General features: G+C 42.7%; 1 protein-coding gene across 10 annotated transcripts in view; it reads right to left on the reverse strand.

Annotated features, from left to right (window-relative positions):
• Positions 1 to 2,968: 2,968 nt before the first annotated feature.
• The window catches only part of FOXP1 (forkhead box P1), a 586,392-nt gene continuing 567,231 nt past the window's right edge, over positions 2,969 to 22,129 (reverse strand). For 8 of the 10 annotated variants that reach the window (XM_059940174.1, XM_059940180.1, XM_059940179.1 and 5 more), the window contains 4 exons: positions 18,859 to 18,980; positions 16,959 to 17,028; positions 12,027 to 12,193; positions 2,969 to 6,411 (listed from right to left, as the gene is read on the reverse strand). In XM_059940174.1, the coding sequence (XP_059796157.1) occupies positions 6,267 to 6,411; positions 12,027 to 12,193; positions 16,959 to 17,028; positions 18,859 to 18,980 (504 nt within the window). In that variant the 3' untranslated portion in view covers positions 2,969 to 6,266. Of the gene's footprint in view, positions 6,412 to 12,026; positions 12,194 to 16,958; positions 17,029 to 18,313; positions 18,484 to 18,858; positions 18,981 to 22,129 lie in introns of those variants that run through there. The other 2 variants (XM_059940183.1, XM_059940181.1) reach the window with 2 other exon arrangements.

The raw sequence follows: 22,129 nt of genomic DNA on the forward strand, positions 1-22,129 counted from the left end.
TACAATAAAGATGAAAGATAAATTGTGAATATTACCCTACACCTAAATATGTAACATCATCAAAGAAGGCACAACCTCGTAAGTAAGTCAAGAAAGACTAATTACACTATGTTTTAATCTTCTTCTGGGGGAAAGGGGAGTAACAGCTATCATGCAGCTGGTTAGTGTAGGTGTGAAATTGGTCTCCCTCAAGAGTTTAGGCTCTTGATACAAAGGCTCCCGTTTAAAAGAAGAGCCAACAGTTTGGGTTTGCTGCCTTGTTTATCTGAGTGACAAGCCTGAAATAAATGTCAAAGAAGATGTTCCCGCCTTAGAACGATTCCTGAAATACAGTGAAAAATGTAATATGCATCAACCAGCAAAATCTTCTCGAATGCATCGTCCTACTTGGTTTGGGTCCTTCAGTTGATTCAAATATGTGTACATATTTAATTTTACCAACTGCACATGCTGTAAGCAGTATTTATGTTTAAGCCTGGCGTTTAAAGGAATTTCAATTAACCCTAATTTATTCTTAGTAGCTAGATAAGAATTAAGGGTTCAAATGTTTTACTAATTATCAGACTAGAGGGCTTTTAGACAGTGGCATAACTGTATGGGCTTTTCAAAACAATGCTGGGAAAGAACGTTTACATAGTCCTCAGCATCAGCTGGTCTTTGCCGAATAAGAACTGCAAGGTTAATTTTCAAGTCATCTCTTGGCTTGTGTTATGTGCTCTGAATTATATATGTTAACAGTTGTATGTCACTGCGGTTTGGCCACTTAATAGTGCTGCTTTCGATATACCAATTTAATTTTTTACTCAAAGAGGATGCCCAAATTCATGAATCCTTAGAATATGTATGACAGAATAATATTAAAGAGAAATAGCACATTTTTCTAGAGGTCTGCGATTTTTAAAGACCTCAGAAATCAAGATGGTTTTTCTGTAAATATTTAGTTATGGGAGCTTTACTGTTTCCATCAGTAAAGGCAGCTATCGAACCTACTTTCTGATAGAGTATTTTTGTAAAATCATTTGTCCTAATCTCGGCATTTATCATTATATGCAAAAAGATTTCTTGATGAGAATATTATAGATGGTGCATGTTTTTGACATTAGCATTTTATTTGGATGACTAATCTTGCAGATGTGAAATTTGAATGAATTATTCATGAAATTGCTTTCCTCTGAAATTTTAGTTAGCTCTTAATGCTAGTTATTCAATATTTTGTTTTTTCTCTATAAAATGTGATGAAGGAAAAAAAAAAAAATCAGTGTGCTTCCTGGAGAGACAAGGTAGCCTGTCTTTTTCTGTTTTTTCCCCCAATTCTCTAAGTGGAGACTTTTTCACTTTGAAATCCTGAGGGTTGTAGAGCTTCAGTTCTCCGTGATGATGAAAGCTTTTAGTTAAGATTGATTTTAATTCTGGGTTGGAAGCAGCTGGTGCTAAACCTAAGGCATATGCCGAACACACACTCTGAGCAGGTCAGAAGGGGAAAGAAACTTAGGCTGTGGCGACTTTTACTACCAGTGTGAACAACCAGCATTTTTATTGCATTTGAGAATGCGATCATGTCAGTAATTAGTACTGACTACACAACATTTTTTTTTTTTTTTTTTTTTATTGTCTGTATCCACAGACACGGAATGATGGAATTACAGTTGATGTCACGGAATGAGTTCCTTTTATGCCTTATCAAAACAAAACGAAATTCAAAAAAAAAAAAAAATTCTTGTTACTGGCAGTACATCTCCACGGAGCACCACGCTGACAGTCCGGGCTGTACCATCTCCACGCAGGCTTCTGGGTAGCAGAGATCGTGAGAACTACACCGGGCCCACAAAATGCCTTTGGAATTGTTAAGTCTCATTTCTCAGGAGAGAAAAGCCAAAATCGACTCTCAGAAACATCCAAAATATCCAGAGGGTCTACCATTAACCAAAAGGTCCCCCAAAGATTCAAAATCCTGACAAGCATGTTCTTCTTGGTACCCTTGGAAACGGAGCTCAAGCTGGAATGTGGAAAGGAGAGGAAATCTTTAACTTTTTTTTTTTTTTTTTCCATGATAAAATAGCTAGTGATGGACATCACATTTTGGGTGAAGAATCCAAGGTGTCTTTACTAGGTCTGACGGAACGCGGGGAATCAGGTCAGAGCCGTCCGAAGGTGGCAGGGCTGGCGGTCACTCTTCCCGTTCATAAGCCTTGATGTTTCCTTTCACTGCTGGTTCAACGCAGGCAGCGTTAACTTGTCTTACAAGGACAGACTCTAGGGACAGCAAGTGGGATGGATCCTCATCCCTGACGGTGCATTTGCCCGGTACAAGGGACCGTTCTCCCTAAGGAACGCTTTTCTTTGGGGAAAAAAAAAAAAAAAAAAGGCAACAAATTGTCTGTACATCTTGGCACCTTGTAAAGTTTTCTTTCTTTTTTTCTTGTTTTTATACAAAAAGTTCAATAGCTTTGACACTCCCCATGATTAATCACTACTTCACTGATAAACTTTGAAAGTGTGACCCTGGAATTTCATCATGCAAAATATTTACTGCAGCAGGAGAAAACATTGTTTAAAACAATATTTTTTTTTTTTTTCTCTTTTCAAACGCATGAACTTGTTTAAGATAGCCAGGAAGGCAATGGTAGGATAAACACAAGGGATAGGAATGTATCAAAAAACAGAGGAACTCACACCGGCAGGCACACACACCAAAAAAACCTGTACAAGATGCTCTGATCAACGAGAACAGGAAAAAAGAAAAAAAAAAAAAATCTGTCAACTATGTTACAATTTTAAAAGCCAAAAAAAAAAAAAAAAAAAAAAAAAGAAATTTGGGAGTTTCTCCCTCCCACATGTCAGGAAATGTCATCCAATATTCTGAAAGCAAGAATAACTAAATAAAATACATGTGCAGCATATTCTGCAATTCCATTACATACAGTAGTTTTTTTTTCCAAAGCTTTTTTTTTTTTTTAAAGTATCGTTAATATAAAGCAGTTGCACAAAAAGCAAAGGTGTTTTGACAAACAGGTGTATGCATTTATTCCTTTTTAGGAACAATATCTAAAAAAAGAACCACCCTCCGCCCTCCCCCAAAAAAGACAAAGAGTCACACAGACACATCGGGATATATGTACAACATAATAAACCCCATCCTAAAGAAGCAACTGGGATACCCCCAAGGGATACAGAATCAGAATTGGAAAAATCAGAGTGAAGTTTGCTTGCTGTAAAGCCTGAGAAATTTTTCTTTTTCAGTTGGTTCTTCTGCAAGGCTGTGATACCTGCAAAGATATGTAAAAGCTAATTTTTCTTTTTTTTTTTCTTTTTGCTACAGTCTTTAGACTAAGCATGCAAGACATACGACTAAGTGCAACTGAGTGAAATGTATTTTTTTTTTTTAATTTTAATCATTCCCTAAAGGTTTGAACTGAGGTATGCGTACTAACAGTTTCTCATGCTGTTAACTTTACTCATGTCTAGCTACACATGCTGAGAATGAACTAATCTACCAGATTTTTATCCTCTTTTGAATACCAAACTAACCAGCAACCACTCAGTTTAGAAGCACAGGGCCCCCTTCCCATGACCCTGTCTGGCTACTGCTTGCACATCATGACGCTGCCTGGAAAAGTTGGAAAAAAAAAAAAAAAAAAAAAAAAAAGTAAGTCTCGAGTGACCACAGACTGCTCTTTATAGAGAAAGCAGTGTGAAGCTTCAAAAGTAACTGCCAAAGAAGTTTTTGTACCAAGCTTGTGAGAGGACGGGAATGTTACTTTTTTTTTTTTTTTTTTAAATGAAAAATGCTGACGCAAGCCTAATCCGGAAAAAAGGAAGGAAAAAAAGGAAACCTTTTTAAAAAAAAAAACAAAAACAAAAACCCAGAGGATATATATATGCCAAGATAAACCCAAATGAATGCAGTGATCATAGCACAGTCCTTAAACAAAAGTGGCATACAATCTTTCTTTGAAAAAGAAATGTCTTCTAGAAATCCTACTACGCGGTCTAGTTCAATTGTGGAAGCTGTTCCGTTCTCTCTGAATTTTACCTTCATTTTATCTTAACTGTCTCCTAGACGGACACCCCCTAAGTTTCATGTGCCATACACTGGTTTTTTTTTTCTTGGAGATGGTAATCCCTTCCTTCTATTGCTCCCTTAATACTGTGTCCTATTTCTCTCTTCAGTAGCCCCATAAGTTCTCTTTACAAGATTGTGTTTTGGTCTCTGTAGAGGTACAGAAGGAAAAAACCAAAACCAAAACCAAAACCGAGGACTGAAAAAAAAAAAAAAAAAGTAACAACTTTGGTTCCATTACCTACTTGGTCTTCTAAATGTCCTCTATGATGAAGAAGCAGTTCTCTTAAGTTAGCAATAGCCTATATCTCATCAATTGCCTCTAAATTATTTTGCCTCCTTTGATCAACAAGAAGAGGATATTTGGCTTCATCAGATAAAGCATAAAAACAGAGAACATAATTTACCTTTGTGGAATATCTTTGGTAATTTTAGGGAAAAAAAAAAAAAAAAAAAGAGGTACAAAGCATATAAATTAAGCTCCAAAAGGCTCTTAAACTAAAACAAAAGCTACACTCCTAGGTAAATAAATGAGTGACAGGAAAGGGGTGCAGAGTGGAAGCGTTCAGGGGTTCCAAGGACCGAGGCGGTACTGACCCATGACTGCCATGTTCTGTGCGCCATGTTTGTTTCCCCAAAAGCCCAGGGCTGAGCTGTGCCCCCATCTACCTGATGTCTTCTGCTGTTGGTTTTTGAGACTGGGTTGGTGGGGTGATATTGCCTCGCATGCTGAACTGCTGTACCAAATCTGCACATTGGAAATTAACACTTTAGCATTTGCTGAACGAAGTCCTCATTAACTCGCATAGCAAGTTCAATCTGAAATCTAATTTGCATTCAAACAGATGAATGCCACCCAGCAGGTCTGAATGGATGTTTCGGTTTGGGGCCACCACGACTTTCAGCACAGTTGCTCAGGGAAGCCAGCTTTTGGGCCATTTTGCAAACAAAGCAACCCACACTGGTTTTAACAACTGCGAGAGCCTGAGGCCCCCATCTCAACTAGGTCATCCCAGGGACGGGCTTCCACAGCCACTGTCAGTCGAACTACTGCGAGAGGTTTTTTTTTGTTTTTTTCTGGTTTGGGGGTAAGGGGGCTGCTGCCTATGTTTCCTTGTGCTGGTAAATGCTGTGGCATTTATTAAGAATGATGGTAGGTGCAACATAAAAAAAAAAAAAAAAAAAAGAGGAAAATCTGAAACAACCCCCTTCCCGAACCTTCCAATACCGCTTCATGGAATGAATCTGCATGGTTCCTAGGGTGTCTCTATTTTTTTTTTTTTTTCTGTCATTCATTCTCTTTCTGGCAGGAACTTCACGTCTGGGTGAGAGGACCTTCACGTGTAGAGTGCAGCATTTGGGACCTTTTTGCAAAAGATCAAAACGGAATGTTTTCCGACTTTCGAGAAAACAGTGGTGATGTCTGAAGGGACATGGAATGAGTGACAGAAAACTACGAACGAGAAATGACATTCAGCTTCGTATAATAAAAACACCTATTAACATTCATCACAAGGTACAGAAAACTTGAAGCCTCCAAGAGGCCGTGGGCCCGAATGGAGGCCTGAGGTCAGAACTTAAAATGGTATAGAAGAAGCCAAAAAAAAAAAAAGAGCAATACATTAAAAAGTTTGGGATAATTATTTTTAAACCCTCCCCCCAATACACACACAAAGGCCTTCCCCATCCCAACTGGAAGCAAAAAAAAAAAAAAAAATGGAGTAAAGGCAGTGATAATCAACATGCAGTACTGTGCAAATAGGTCGTCCATTGGAATCCTTAAATTCTGGGCAGAGGCTTGGTCTGCAGCTTAGGTGCACATGCTCAGTTGGGTGTCCTCAATGTCCAATGTCGGCAGGACTGCAGTTCAAAGTCTGCTGCTAAAAGTGAATCAGTTTAGCAAATTTACAACACTGATGTTGACTGTTAAGAGAGGAAAATCCCCAGTACCAAACAAGTCCATCCAATGCACAGAGTACAAATTCCTTTTTTCAACAAAAAGTAGAAAAATCAAAAATACTCCCAAATGGGATTCTTGATGGCACTAAGAGTTAACACATTGCAGAGTTGTCAAAATGTAGTGAAAAATCCTCCAGACTGTACAACCAATGGAGAACGATTTCACTGCAAACTTTTGACGTGTTTTGTTTTGTGTGCCCCGCCCCCCCCCAATCTTCGCGCTCTTGGGGTCGGCCTGCCCAGATGTTCACTCCATGTCCTCATTTACTGGTTCGTCTTCGTAATCTCTGTCGTGGTCAAAATCCGGACTGTGGTTGGCTGTTGTCACTAGGGATAGCGGCCCTTCAGCTTCCTCTGGATCCAGGGGCTCTTCTTTGACATGTATAGGATGCCTGAAAAGACAGAAGAAGGCTCACCGTGGGGACTTCCCAACCCAAGGTAAGTCGGGTGTTCTGGGTGACACAAACCCCCAGTCTAGGGCTGTGATGTCCGACACGGCAGCCACTGACCACGTGCGACTATGGAAATTAAGACAGTTTAAAATTCCATTTCTCAGTTACACTGGCCACATTTCAAGTGCTCAAGGGCCACATGTGTTGGCTAACGGCTACCATGTTGGATAGCACAGAGGGAGGGAGAAATTTCCATCATCACAGAAGGGTCTCTGGACGGAAGCTCAGTGGGCGTGTCCTCCTCCCGTGCTATTTCTTACACTGTAATGTGCGCCCAGATTACCGTGGGATCCGGTTAAAATGCAGCCTGTGTGACTCAGCAGGTTTGGGGTGTGGCCTGAGACTCTGCCTCTCTGACCAGCTCCCCGGCGATGCTGCTGGGGTCCGAGGACCACCCTCTGAGTGTCAGCTAACAGGCCCCGTAGTGGCCTGCTGGGCGGATGAATACAAATCTTCAAATAATCCCGTGAAGCGAGAATCGGTTAACGCAACAGTGGTTTGTGGGGACCACTGTGTGCAAGAGGCTGGGCTAATCACGGCTTGCTGTGTGTTCTGCTTTGCTAGTTAACATGCAGAACCTGTGAAAGAACTCTCCGGAGACCGACCCCAAGCGAGGGTCTATCATTAATCAACTTCAAGCAAACACAGCAGAGAGACACCATGATACATGCTGGAAACTCCAAATTAATGCATATTTTTACAGACTGTCAATAAGGCAAGAAAAGCCCTGCCAGGAAACACAAACGGAGAGGAAAAGGCGCGCTCAACACAACAATATGATAAGAAAGCAGAGCCCCGATCAGAATAATAACGCTGTCAGCTGTAAACAAGGCAAAACATGAGGCCCGGCTGGTAGCGGCCACCGGGACGCAGGGCTCCGATGAGATCTGCCAACTTGCTCATTATAGCCCAGCGCACGGTTCACCCGAAGGGGCCTGCGGGGGACCACGCGAAACCACTCCGATAACAATTGAGAAACGTTGTTCCTAAATCATATTTACAACCGATCCTTTGCAAATACAAATTACTTTCGGTGGCGGTGGCGGGGCTTTTGATACGTAAAAGAACCATTCAAGTTTTTTTTTTAAAAAAAGAAGTCCCATTGCAGGAACGGGCTGCAGAAGGGAGGATTTTTTTCATTCACGTTATCAGGTAATACTAGTAATAAGAGGAGGTGCTGGGGATGGTGGCCTTCCTAAATAACTGATGTTGTGTGCAAACCCCGAAGGCCACTTGAACCCTTGAAAAATCAAGAGAGGAGTGCTTTGGACTGCCCTTGACACGTGAACCTCCAGAAGACCAACTGACTGTAAAATTAGTACAGCCTAGAGTGTGTTTGGGGGTAGATGTTGGGATAAATAGCTTTTAAAAAATAGGGCCCGTATTCTTACAACCTATGTGCAAAACGAAATATACCCAAGTTTTATTAGAGTATGTTTTACTAGTTTGGCTCCATCTATTTTTAGATTTTTAATGGGCCTATTTATTTGTGTTTCAGCATCAAGATCCAGGACCGGATGCATAATTTGCAGAGCCCAGTGCAAAGTGAAAATGTGTTTGAAAAAGTCGTTGAGGATTTCAAGACGGAAACAGCTGAGAGTTAAAACTTTGAAGTGTGGGATCCTGCGTGACTGCATACATCGCGTTGCCTGGGAAGTCAGCTCCGGGAGGACCCCCTATATTCTTTTGGGAAGAGTTAGGTGTGTTGGTTTTTATTCCTTAAAAAAAAATAAACATCACCCATAAACCCTAAGGTAGACTTTTTTGGTTTTGCCTATCCTCTGCCATTTAGGGCCGTGTTTTTATATATTGTACACGTAGCAAGAATGTGATTACTTTGCTACCTTTACAGTTTTAATTGTTATGGCTGTGAGATCCCAGTGTGATGACATTAGTCCCTTAATACTGGGCATCTGGGGATTGTCTTTGGCTCACCCCCGTACCCCGCCCCCGCCTTGCTCTCTGTATAACACAGTGACCGCTTTTATCCATATTTCTGTTGGTTTACCTCCTTAGGATAAATTTCTAAGAATAAAATTGTTGGAGCAGAGGTGAAAACATCTTACGGTTCTTATGATTTAGTGCGATATTCACTGCCAAAGAAGCTTTATCAATTTAGACTCAACCTCATCAGCACCAAGCACTGCTTTTTAAGAACATCGTGTTGCTGAGCAGGTGTAATAAGGAAAGCTCAGGTTACCGTAAACTGTGTGTTTTGGATGACTGACAATGGTGAACATCTCTTCATGTTTCAGTTTCATATTTGCACTGTTGAGTACTGTTACTTCAGACATTACCCCCTCCTGTCCTCTGGTAACAGGGTTCTTGTGACACTGATTGGATAGGAGGGTTGCTGGGTTGTATGTAGCCTGGATTGAGAGTCAGCTGTGTTTCCCTGATCAACGTTTTCCTATTTTCATTTTTTTCAACTACCGGATGTATTCATCTTCTCCGGTTTACAGAGCTGAATTTGATGACAGAGATGATACAAGGCTATATGGGTGGGAGGGGGGCTGGGCCCTGGAAGAGACTGGCGAGTCTTCATGAAGTTCTTGCTTTGTAATTTTAGACTCGGACAAATGTTTTGCCAGGCAGAACAAAACAAAATCCCCCCCGCCCCCAAGTCCCGCCAACAAGGTAGAGTTCACGGGAGAGAATATTTTGTTTTCCCCTGAAATCTGCAACCCAACTTCAGGAAGGTTATTTTCCGTCCCAAAGACACAGGTGACGACCCTACGCACGCTAGTTCAATCCCAGCATCTACTGCCGAGTGGAACCCCAGCAAAGGTGAACTGACCAGGTCTACAGTGTGACAACCTGACAACACAACCAGGTGAGATACTAATAAGGCTTCTTAAAACTCCACAGGAATGAAATCCAGCTTCACGATGTTTCGTGATACCAGCAGATCCCCGCCCCCCGGCCCTTCCTCCCACCGGGGGGCGGGGGGGGGGCAAAGCAGTAACTCAGGCATGCAGGGCTTTAGAGAAAGGACCTCCATGCGAGATCCATTTCAGGTAAGATGCACACTGCTTAAGATACTGTGTTTCGTGGTCTCCCAGGTGCCTCCTGGGAGATGGAGCTGCACGTGGAGCCTTCTACCCTTGCAGGTCACCCCCCACCCCATGCCTTTCTCTCCGACTCCTGCTTCCGAAAGGGCTCCCAGTGAATAACTGTGCAAAACCCCACATTTCCTTTCTTACATCTGAGTAATTCCTTTGTTTAGCTACTCTGGGAACAGAAGAGTTTTTAAGGCAAGCTGACTGGTGTTTAAAGGCATTGTGCTCAGAGGGTGTGGGCACAGCATGGAGTATTTTGCTTTGTAGCTCCTTTAGCCCCTATCAGGATAAAAGTATAAGGCCCCAAAGCCATAATTATGTGACTATTTTGTAGCGTTTGTTTCAAGAGACAGACAAAAAGGTTGTGGTGTTTGAGTGTCACAGAAAGAAAGGGTAAGAAGTTCTATTTCGACACCCAATAGTAGCTGGGCTGCCTCATTAACAAGGCCCTTTAAGCCTTGCTGTAGAGTTTATGGCTTGATTTATTCCAAGAGAACAGAACAGGTGAGAAACAAGCTGCATCATAGCAGGGTAATGCACATTGGACAAGAAAGAAAACTACGTCATTATAGAATTTGCTTAATGCAAATTTGAGATCAAAAAGAGTTAAGCATCTCTAACAAACACCAAGAGTAGGCATAGGGAATGGGCTGATGACAAACAATTATTTTTAGCAAAATAATTTATTTTAGTGTAAACCTGTGAGATTTGAGCAATAAAACAATATGCTTTGGGGCATCTTTATGCAGGGTTTCTTAAAGACAAAACACACACACGCACACCAGTAAAACCTTCATTTCGTTAAAAATTAGGCTGATTGCTTGCTGTAAAACAAGGTTTCTGGTAATACTTGGGGTCAACTCAAAGTCTGAAATAACTTTATAGTGACTCTATTCTTGTACAGCAAAATTAGCCTCACTCTAAACTGCTGTGAGAGGTTTTACCCAAATACCTTTTTTATTTTCTTCTTTTTTTTTCAGCGATCCTTTTTACCATAAATAATAGGAACACACATCAAGTAAACGTCAGCGGTCTATGGATACTATGACAAACAAACAGTCTCTCTTCCACTCAGTCACTTCAGATGCTTTTGCTCCAGTAAGTATTCCTTGAAGCAGCGCACGTGCCAATTTACATGTGCTCTGAACTTCCTTAATATCTTAGTAAATACTCCTGTCGTGACAACGATTTCGAGATGAATACGGGTGTGATAATAAAGTCAGAAAGACCAGGTTCCTTGACGAAGGACGATGGATGGCAGTAGCAGCGTGAGAGAGAAACACATTCTTAAAATGCTGTGGAGTAAATGCTAAGAGACTGTTGTTATAAATTTAAAACGATTATTTTCATCTTTAAAGGTCCTTTTCAAAGCACTTTGGGCACGCAATTCAAATGCTAAAGAATCAAATTTCAGATTCCTCCAAACCCACCAATTTACCCATGCCGGCAGACAGCATTTTGCCTTTGTTGGTAGGTGCCAGTTCATGCTCTTGCTAATTGCCACAGGTCATATTTTCCATTCTGATCACTCAAATGCTCTTAAAATAAGACGTTGGTCAGGAATTCAGAAACACTGTAGACAAGGGGTTCGTTTCTAGGAGCTGACAGCATGGTCAACACTGAATAGGTTTATTCCTTTAAAGCGGGCAGCGGGTTTCGCAGAGACTCGCTAAAAGCCCGAGGCTGTCATTCGACAGCATCCCTCGCCAATCCTCTCTGGGGAAATGTGCTTTCTTTGCTCTTTTACAACTCTTCCTGGGAGAGAGGGAGTTGTTACCGTCACCCCGCCTGCCTCCCATCACCCAGCCAACAGGGGCACCATGCACAGCCCTGCCCGTGGTGTGCCTGGTCCTGATGCCACGCACAGGCAGCCTGCGATAGCCCTCGTCCCTCACTCCGTACGCTTCTAGGCGTGCTCGTTATACCGCCGTCTGCTGCTATAATGCTCCTATTAATTCTCCTTTTGATATTTTAAGAGCAATCTATAAATCACGCCGCCTTTCGTTCGTGCCATCGTCAGTGCTTGGTAATGACGCTTCGGCGTGGCGTTCGCGCTTCCGCGTACCACGTAACCAAGTGAACAAGCATCCTTTGCCTCCCTGCTAGGTTCAGCCCGCCCGCACGGTGGACAGACAGCAAAGAACTCTGTCACCGGGATGCGTTCTACTGCTAGGAGGAAAAGGTAATGTGGCTGATATAATGGCCTGAGCCGAGCAAGCGAAGGCAAAAAGCACAGGTGTCACCCATTTTTATGGCCCTGGGCACTCGTGGGGCTGCATGAAGCCTATTGCTGTAATGGGAACGTAAGTAAATGGTCCTCCTAGGTGCGAACCGAGCTAAAGGTTTCTGGACGCACCCACTTCTATCTGGGTTCTAGGAAATCAGAAGTTACAGAAAAGGTGTCAAAAGCCGCCAGAGGAGAAGGGGCTGGTGTGCACCTAGAACAGGGGGAGCAGGATGCGACGGCAAAGGCGTTCTGGGGTGGCGGGTACTCACACGGCTTGCATAGGGGATCTGCCCGGGCTGCTGTCGCTCTCGTTGCTGTTGGTATGCTCCATCGCCCCGTTCAGCTCTTCCCGTATGGCGCTGGCTAGGTTGCCCAGAGTGGGGTTTCCCATGGAAGCGGTAGTGTATAGAGGTATACTGTTCTCAGCCATCGAAGCCTGCCATCAACCGAGAGAAGATTTATGAAGACAAGGGTGTACACAGACGGGGAAGCTATCAATTATGGGTGGATTCAATGATCTTCGGTTTCACGTCATTCGGGCACGGTTGGAAAAGACAAGTTTCTAATAGGTGTAGAAGGATTTGTGCTTTACAAGTCAGGCTGCTGACACACAGCCCAGGCTGGGTCTCAGAGAGCTAGCTGGAGGGACCAAAGCGCCCGTGGGGAGCGAGGGCTCAAGTCGGCCCTGCTGGGTAGAGGCACATGGGTTTAGACAAGGCTATCTACCAGTAACAAGGTGTCTGTCTGATGCCTTTTTTCAAGAGGAACGGAATAGTTCTAGATCACAGGGACATGTAATGGATTTTCATTTCTTTATCCACTTCGATGACTCCAGTATTGGATATTAAAGATTTGAGCAGATTACTCTGGCCGCAGAGCCCAAACTTATGAGAGCTTCCATAACCATTTGTCTTAGAGCCTACAGAAAAGGAAGCGATTATAGAAGTGGAATCCATTTTTATCTCCCTGCCCCCATCATTTCCGTTGGAATTAATTATTTTTGAATCTTTTTAGTGTAGTTTGAGATAACTGGTTGAACGGTAACTCTAGGTCATCTTTCAGGCTCTGACCAATCACCTGGAATTTGAGGACTGAAGAAGAAAGAAATCTCTGGCAAAAGGAAGCTGTAAATCGTATTTCTTTTGGGTACGTAAGTACATTCTTATTGAAGGTGACACAGTCCCTCCCTCCTAGCGTGTGTCAGGGACGAAGTGTGGAAATGGAGGGGAAAAGAAAGAAATCATAAACTCTATGGTGGGGTACTGCTCATTTTTTTTTATCCTACTGCGGTTGAACAGAATGACCGCCCCAGTCTGAGATGCGGATAACAGTCAGACATATCACTGGGCTCAAGTAGCCATATTGTTGCATTTGGGTCGTGATCTTGACCCAGTGACTTTTCATTTCACTAAAGAGGACAGACGTTCAAAGACTGGCGGCTGTAATTAGACCCAGATTTATCAAAACGGTCCTCTTGCAGACTACACTATGCCTGGTTTTCCATCCTAATGAGGAAAAACGTGCAATCACAAGACAATCTGGCGTGGTGACTCCAACTGGCCAGTCATACGCGAGTCCAAACTATTCTAGAAATCCTGGCTCTGGTGAGACAGTAAGAGCCAAAAACCAAGAGAGGACGCGTACAAAGCTGGGCTGCAGAGAATCGCAGTCTCACTCACTGTACAAACTCCAAAGCCAGAAACGCCTTAGCGATCCAAGCCCCGCGATGCCCCATCCACACCTACCGCAGCCTTGGCTGAGGGACTACTTCAAAGGCTGGCCCTGCGCAAGCCCACGGCTTTCCCTTCCCTTCCCTCCACTTCTGAATTTATATAACAACTGCCTTCTTTCTTTTAAAAAATGGAAAAAAAAAAATCCTGTTTTCATTTCCAAATGTGGTGAACTCATTTTGATGAACAGCACATCTGAACATTCCTCACTCTCCTACAGTTTGTCAAATAATTTGCATCAAGTACTTTTTTCAACAGATCTCTTGTAACTGCAATAAAGCACTTTTTTCTTTTTTGGCAGAGCGAAAAGACAGACCCGTTGCCCGAGTTTTCCCCCCGCCCCAAGGTGCAGCTGGAAAAGCATCTTGACTGCCTTTGTTTGACACAACACAGTGGTCCTGCCTCTCCCCGACATGGAAGTTCTGCTGGGACCATCATGTGAGTGAGTCTCTTTTTCCTGGAAATACCACAAAGCCATTTCACTGCTACAGTCAGAATGTGGCGAAAGTGGGGCCCTCTCTAGCTTGGTATTTTTTCGCAGCTTCTCAAAGAAAGATTGAGAAGTAAAAACAAAATGGGCAATGTTTCTAAGGATGTAGTCTTTGGGACGAGCTGGTCACGTACAGGGCAACCTTTTGGGGATGATTCATCCTCCGTGGCTCTTTAATGCGTTCTAGGGCAAAGCCATTTCCGATGGGGACTGGATCATAAAACCTGGGCTGACAGTGGTGAAAGGCATCCAAAGGTAAGCATTTTACACTGATCCCTTGATTCTCAGACAAAAAAGATGTAAATGAAAAAAACCAGCCTGGTCGCCTTTAAAAAAAAAAATGATCAAGTGGGCTGCAAAGAGAAACCTAGTGGCTCCTTCACAATAGAGCCTCTTGGACATTCTCTGAGCGAGGGAGCAAAGCAACCCACCCGAGCTTCGAAAAATTTTCACCAATGGCTTAGGTCTAACCTAGTGGTTCTTTTTTGGTCGTTGATGTCTGTCTATTTAGGAGAGGGGGCCGGGGGGGGGGCGCTTACAATTTTTATAATGGACCTAATTATGTAAGTGGTCCTATGCCCACAGTATGTGGTTTCATATCACACTGGCCCCTCTGCCAAAAAAAAAAAAAAAGAACGAAGGTCCTTAAGTCAAGGTGCAGAAGTCCCTAAGTCCTGTCCCTCTTGGAATGTTTGTTAACCGCTCTGAGACGCCCGGGGGAAAGGCAGTCTATAAATACGAAGCTTTACGGTTACCCTTAGTTACTTCACTTTTTCAGAGCATAATGCAATCTGTCCCGAGTCCAATGTTTTATTTCTGTAGTGGATTCGGCTGTCCTATTTTATATATTGTATATCACGCGTTATGTTGCTCTAGTAATCTTTTGAAGATGTTGTTCCACTATTATTTTTACTTGCCTTGAAAAATGGCAGTGGGCGGGAAGGGAAGGCCTGCTGGTAGACTCTTTATTTAATTTGCACAGCAGAAAGTTGTCCTAGGGGACTGTCTACTGACCCAGGACCCAGACTCCTAGAGGAGAGGAAAAAGATCCATTCCTCAAATCGTGACTTGAGATGCATGTATTCACCTCACTGCAGGATGCACATCAAGTGTTCTTGGAAAACGGCAGGAGAGTTTGGGGGGCTATCATCACTGAAAATAAGAAAGGGTGCAGAGGAGGCCAGAAGCAAATGTTTTAGAGGTGAAACACGAACAGTTCTGTAAAGCGTCCTAATTGAAATTAGTCACAGAGTGAAGAGAACCCAGAGGATCACCGTTGCTGGTGGACTGTTGTTGTGTTGGTTTTGTTTTTCGGCCTTGCCGCCTCATGAATGTAAAATGTGCCTGTGATCTTAATACGATTCCAGATAGAGCGGCCTTTAAATTCACATTTGACAAGACTCCAGGGAAAATAGTTAAGTTACTAATGAACGGTATTTACAGTGGCGGCATCTAAGCGTGCTTTCATTTCCTTTTCGAAAGTTACTGTGTGAACTACAAGTAATTAAAAGAAACTCAGAAAGCAGTTCCTCCTATTAAATTTGGTTCAGGCTAAAAATTTTATTATATATATATATATATATACACACACACACACACACACTGAAAAGCTAAGGTCAGTGAATTGGCCTCTGAACTGAAACTGCATAAAAGAGGCATATCATCCATCCTCGGGAGCCTTGAGCTCCTGCTGAGTGAACTGGGAAAGCGATTCTCTAGGGCGCAGAGGAGGTGCTCAGCAAATAGTTGTTAAAAAGGAATAGCCAGCGCTCCCATCCTGATCGCCTCTTCACTGCACTCTGTTTCCCTTAACGCTGAGCGTCTCTGAGTTTGGACCATTAGCATCCCTGAAGGAGCCTCTTTTAGACTTCTCTCATTTGCACCCTTCCCTCACAAAATTTTAATATGTTTGTGCGTTACGGCCCTTTGCAGGAGCCCGTGACATTGTCATATTTAAGTATCAAGAACACATGCTGCAAAGGTCTGTCACGGGATAGGATCACGTACGTCAGATCTATCTATCTGCGTAGACTGTTGTCATTTAAGTTCCCGAGATCCCTTTGGCCTGTGGTCTAGCACAATCTAGGTGGGTCAAAATCCAACAGGACCACGGACGGGCCAAAGGACCCTACCCTGCCTACCTATGAACTCTGGAGGGGGATACCCTGGTAAACCTTAAGGAGGTGTACTACAGTCTTCTCTTCGACTCAGGAGATGATTTGACTGTTGGGTGACGGAGAGATGTGCGATAATTCAAAGGCTTGACTGACGGATGCCCTGTAACTCACGTTTGGGTGGTAACCTCCCTCCTGCTCAAGCCCCGCGGCTTCGTCCCCTGGCAACGCCGGTTACGTAAGGAGGGCTTGGTTTGTCAGTAGGAAACATACGTTCTGCGAGCTTATTACGTAACCTTGAGCAATCCGCTGGAAACCTAAAGAGTTTCTCCTTCAACACCTCTATCGCTTGAACAAAAACAGTTTACTTTTACCAAGCGAACCGAACCCCCCCCCCCCCAGTGAAAAAAGAGGCTAAACTAGACTTTAAAAGAAAAAGGAGCAGAAGTTAGTTAGAAAAAAAAAAGAGCTCTGCTTTCTCTTTAAACCCGTGAACAATAGAAGGTCATGTGACACAGTGGCCTATCATCCAGCACATTAATAGCTGTGCTAGAGTAATTACACTTGTGGTATTTTTGCCTCAAGTGAAATTCTGAAATAAGAGGATGGAAATTATGATACTGCTGATAAATATTAATAAGTGAACTTTTAATTTTTTTGCCACAATATTCAAAATGCTAAGCATCCTGCTAATGCTGAAGCAGCCCGACGTGTTTGCCTCCAGGGAGTACGATGCTTTGTGCACTTAAGAAAAAAGTTTAACGGAATTAAAATTTAATATCTAATTAGAGCGAGGCTAATATATTTTGAAATGAGTGCGGGAGCCATGCGCCTCCGCGGCAGAGTCGGGACGGCCGTTAATCTTACCTGTAAAGCTGCATTGAGAGGTGTACAGTAGGCGTGGCTGGTCTGCATGTTTTTAATAAGGGAAGGGTTACTGCATAAGAGAAAGATAAAAACTCAAAGTTAAACGCAATCAATCAACCCCCGAGTTTTTCGCGAAGTCTCGTCTTAAGCTTGCCACTATCCTTCCAAATCAGAAATGTCCCCCAGCCAGAAAACCAAAGAAAAGGTGGGTTTCGCCCTAGGCGCTGGCTTTGTGGGGCTGGTCTGTGTGAACCTCCCCGCCCCGGGGTGGGAGGGACTTTGCCCTTCAAGCAAACTGGGGGTAAAATTCTGGATTAAGTAATCATCGCCTCGGGCACTCCCTCCACGGATGAACTTTTGTCTGTCTCACAAAACAGTGACCTCCCTGTAAATGGGTAGTACCCCCCCCCCCCCCGGACTCCAGCAGGAAGGCAGATGCTCTAGGGCCTCGGGCTGGGGAAGTCAACAAGCGGACCGGCAGGGTTTCCTGCGAGCCAGCGGGAGGAATCTTGCCTCTTAAACTTCTCCAGGATTTGAATTCTAGAATGAATGCTAGAGGAACGGCAGGGTAGCTCTGAAGAAAAGATCTTCAAGGCTCATTTATTGCCAAAAGAAGATGGAGAGAAGGCTACTCCAGGGGAGGGTCAGGCAGCTGAGGCTGGTTTCCAGTCCTTCGGGCACAGCCGCAATTTGGGAGGGTACGAGAATAATTTGATGCTCTGTCCATTACCGACCAAATGAAGACAAGCTAGATGTTGTTTTAAGGACAGCTGTAGCCAGGAGGGATACAAATACTTTAAAAAAAAAAAAAAAATCATACAGGAGGCTACTGAGGGAAAGAAAGCGGTGGCTTCCGGGGGGGGGGGGGTGCGGGAAATTATGTACGTTTCCCAATGGTCCCTAAAGGAAGTAGATGCACGGTTCTCCATTTCTTTCCCATGCTTGGAGCCCTTTTGGCATTCATTTCACTATATTTATATCGTTATACTGAGTGAGCCAAGAAGAAGAAATTTATCCCAGTAAACACACATTTTAACTCTAAAGAAGGAAGTTTCCTCTTCACTTGGAGGAATTAGGGGTCAGGCAAAAGCATTGAGTTATAGGGTCCCCGTAAAGCTGCTGAATCAAAAGCCAACCGATATTTGCATTAAAGACGTCAAAAAAGCATTATTCAAGGCACTGGTGTTCCAAAGAGAAACGAGAGAAATACATGTACAAATCACACGATTTAGTTCCGTTGCAGAAAGCTGTGGCACTGCTACGTGGTGAAATGCAAAACTATCATGGGATGAGTCAACCATGCAAAGCCAAAGCAACAGCAGAAACAAAAAACAAAAGCAAGTAAAGGCTCTTACTGTGCGACAAGCTCGTCAAAGTTTTCATCGGGGCAGTATTTGCGAGGACGGCCTCGTTGAATATGGCGGCCACGTTTAAACTCTTCATCATCAACTGTCCAAAAGGACCCAAACTCATCCTCTACTCTGATAAAGCACTTATGCAGTGAGAGGTTGGTGCGAATGGCACCCTGGGATAGGAGCAGCGGCAAAGGAGATGAAGTGGCAACAAAAGGAGGCGGGGTTGGGGGCAGAACAGACATCCAATACAGGGAACAGGAGAAAGAAAATAAAATGCAATAAGCATAAGCCAATGGTTTGTGAGGGTTAATATGCATTGCCACCTAAAAGCTACTAGCATGTGATGCAACAAAGACCAGCAAGCAGGGCAGGGGGACTGGTGGGTATACAAAACAGGAGGGATGAAATGCTTTTTTGCTTCCCTTAACTGAGACAACGTGAAACCAGTTCTTTGGTCTAACACCATCTAGCAGCCAAAAGCCTCTACGTTACACTTGTTAGCGCAATCCAAGCTAGGCTAAGAAGTTCAAACATGGTGGACGTACCCACTGATCTTTTGTGGCCTTCGTTTTTGGAACTCTACTTCATCCACTGTCCATACTGCCCCTTTAACGTTTTCTACTCGCACAAAACACTTGTGAAGACTAAGATTATGACGCACTGCATTCTGCAGCAAGTATAAAAGAGAGAACATTTACATTTTCTATAAGATAAAGACTCCAAAAACAGCAGTAAATTCAGCCTAACAGTCCACAGTTGTAAAACCGTCCCCGAGAACTGTAGCTCCCACCCCCATGGATGACCCTCCTGTGGTGAGGGGGGGCCTCTTCCAAAATCAAAACCCGCAATGATGACTTACTCGTGTTTTGGCATTTGAGTCTAGTCTCTGGTGAACAGTTAAGCAGAGGAAAGATTTTTTTTAATATGCCTATTAGCCCCCAAATAGGTTTCACGGCCAAAATATAAAAGTAATGTTAATACGACTTCAAAATCAGGAAACACGTAAAGCATAAAACCGTCCCTTTCAAACCCACTTGTCTCTCAGACAAAAGGGGTAATTTATTTTAATTATTTTAAACCATGAAAGATGATAATTACTACTGTTAAATACATTTTGCTGCTTTTTAATTCGTCAAAGTTTTGGCTTTAACACCTTCGACACATTTGCTCAGGTTTATTATGAAGAAATTGACATTGGATTTCTACCATTGAGAGTATCACCTCCTGCAGCTGATAGGATCGGGGTGGGGGGCAGTGACATGACCCCCAGTGGATCAGTATCCATTATCAAGCTAGGTCTTACCTTCCCAAATATATAAATTTGGCCCTTACTATGGGCAAGTGCTTTTAATTAACTGAGAAAATGCCAAAGGAACCCATGAGTAGAACTCTCAATGGCAAAATGAGGATACTCTAGTAAGTCGATGGTTTCTTTCCATAGACACGTTTCTTTCTTAGGGTTCAAAGTCATTTCCGGTCACTTCTAAACTGAGACCCTTGACATCTCTAATCTACCAAAGGAGCATCTCAACTGAAGGGTGAAGAGTTTTGAACATCTCATCCTTCCTGAGTTTCAGGAATAATCCGCACCCCTTACTTACACTAGGTACAGTAACAAGCATGGCTTCATCTCTTGAGTTCTCCTGGGTGAACGTGATTGACACTCAAACCTGGACATGAGGCTATTTCAAAGAGACCCATATCATTTACTCCCAACTTTCTTCTTATAGGGCGTGAGTAGGTGACAACAGGGGCGGGAGAAGTGGATACTTACACCACACCTCACATCCCTTTGTTAAGTCCCTCAATCCATCTGCAGCTATTGCTTACACAGTCTGTATTCCCCCCCTTAACCTGTGAGATACTTCATCCTTCCAAGTGGCAAATCTTGATCTGTACTTTGAGAGGTGTTTCAGTTTTTGGATTATCACCATTAGCAACTCTGTGAGGAGTCATGCTAGAGAATGGTGATTTTTCTTGTCTGATATGGAATACTCAGAAGGTGACGAGAGAAGTTTTATCACATGGCATGATGAACTGCTCACAAGGAGAAGCCACAGGACAAATCCTCAAGGAATTTTTGAGGAATGTCAGCATAACTGGGGTGGGTTCAGACTTCCAGCTGACTACGAAGGGACACCCCTGATTCAAACAGGTTTGACAGGTCTGCATCAAAACAAAACAAACATCTCTGGAAACTGTTGGGCATGTTATAATTACAGTTGGTAGGGCAAATTTCTTGGCGTATAAACTGTAGTCTGGTCTTTAAACAGGCACTTTCTTTTTTAATATTGCACAAAGGCAGAGGATAAAGGATGCTAAGGGTCTACTGTTTATCTCCTACAATGACACTGAGGAGGCTGAAATAAATAAATAAATGAACCCAAATTTCCTGAAAAAGAAAAAAAAAAGTCCAGACAGAGCATGTGTACCTATTAGACACCTTACTGGGAAAAGAAATCAACATCTCTCCTCATCCTAATCACTGTCTATAAGTTTTCCAGTAAGTATCAAAATGTACAGAACTGTACACTGTAAAGCCATGTCTGGAAAAGAGGACTGCTATAGATCTGTCTGAACTATATAGCCACGTAAATAAAACTGTAAAGTCAAAACTTAAGTTTTGTTTTCGAAGACCGTGCATCCAAGTAAAAGCAACTGGAAATGGAGAGTTTCCCACAAAAGCTGAGTGAACTCTTTCCACTCATCACTTTCACTGGGCATTTTATCTTCTGTCTAAGATGACAGTACAAATAAGGACACATGGAGAAAATTATACGTATTTATGAGTCATTAAATACTTCATTTAGGACTGTTTATATGAAGGGCACTTTTTCCTGCAGTTTCTGAAAATGAAAAAGTTAAATCTGAAGATCTGAGCTTAAATATCACATTCATAACGGGTAATTATTTTAAAACTTGATCATTTGCTATTTATAAAAGGCAATCTGAAGAAAATGTCTGCTTCATGCTTATAGTTCCGAAATTCTAAAAAGCATTCACAGCTGAGGACTGTTTTCTATTTTACATCTCAAGGCAGGCTGAGGAAGAGAAGGGAAGATTTTTGAACCCAGGTTCCTTCAGCGCCCATGTGTCTTAATGGAAATAAAAAAGCTACTTTGGGCCATAGTAGATAATTCACAGCTCTGTAAGGTTGATGAATTAATTCTTTGGTTATATTCATTTTCTTTCAAAACGCTATTTTATGACGAATGTAGTAGAGGAAATGCGTTTTCTGTTTTTGCTGTTGTTTTTCTCCCATATAAATTACGGTAGTAGCAAGGAAGACCTATATTTCCAGCAAAGCATGTTTTCCTTGCATCCTATAATAAATCCCTATCATATTTCTAATAATAACATGTAAAATACCCCAAAATATTTGCATTTTAAATATTTCTAAATATTGTGGACTTTAGGGATTACAAGAATTCTAGATAGTAAAGGTGCAAAAAAAAATATGACTCTCAGATTGTATCTGCTGCCCCTTTTTCTAAAGCAAAACTATTAAAAACCAAGAAATTTAAAGTGGGAAAATCCAAAAACTGGTGAGGGCTTAACCGAATACAATGGAATCACTACTAACAGAACCTACGAACCAACTGCTGAACTGGGATTGAGGTATGTCACGTGACCCCAAGCCTTGCTGGGGGCATCCCAGGTGGAGCTATGGAATCTGACCCGTTTGATAGCAAATGCTATTTATTATAGTCAAGTCACATATTTCAGAATTTACTTTTCTTCCCCAGAGTGCCTACGAATATCTGATGGACAGTCTCTTGACTTAAAAAAAAAACCCCAAAAACCCCCCTTAATAAT

Source organism: Balaenoptera ricei, chromosome 11 (assembly GCF_028023285.1).
Source record: "Balaenoptera ricei isolate mBalRic1 chromosome 11, mBalRic1.hap2, whole genome shotgun sequence".
Classification (NCBI taxonomy): Eukaryota; Metazoa; Chordata; class Mammalia; order Artiodactyla; family Balaenopteridae; genus Balaenoptera; species Balaenoptera ricei.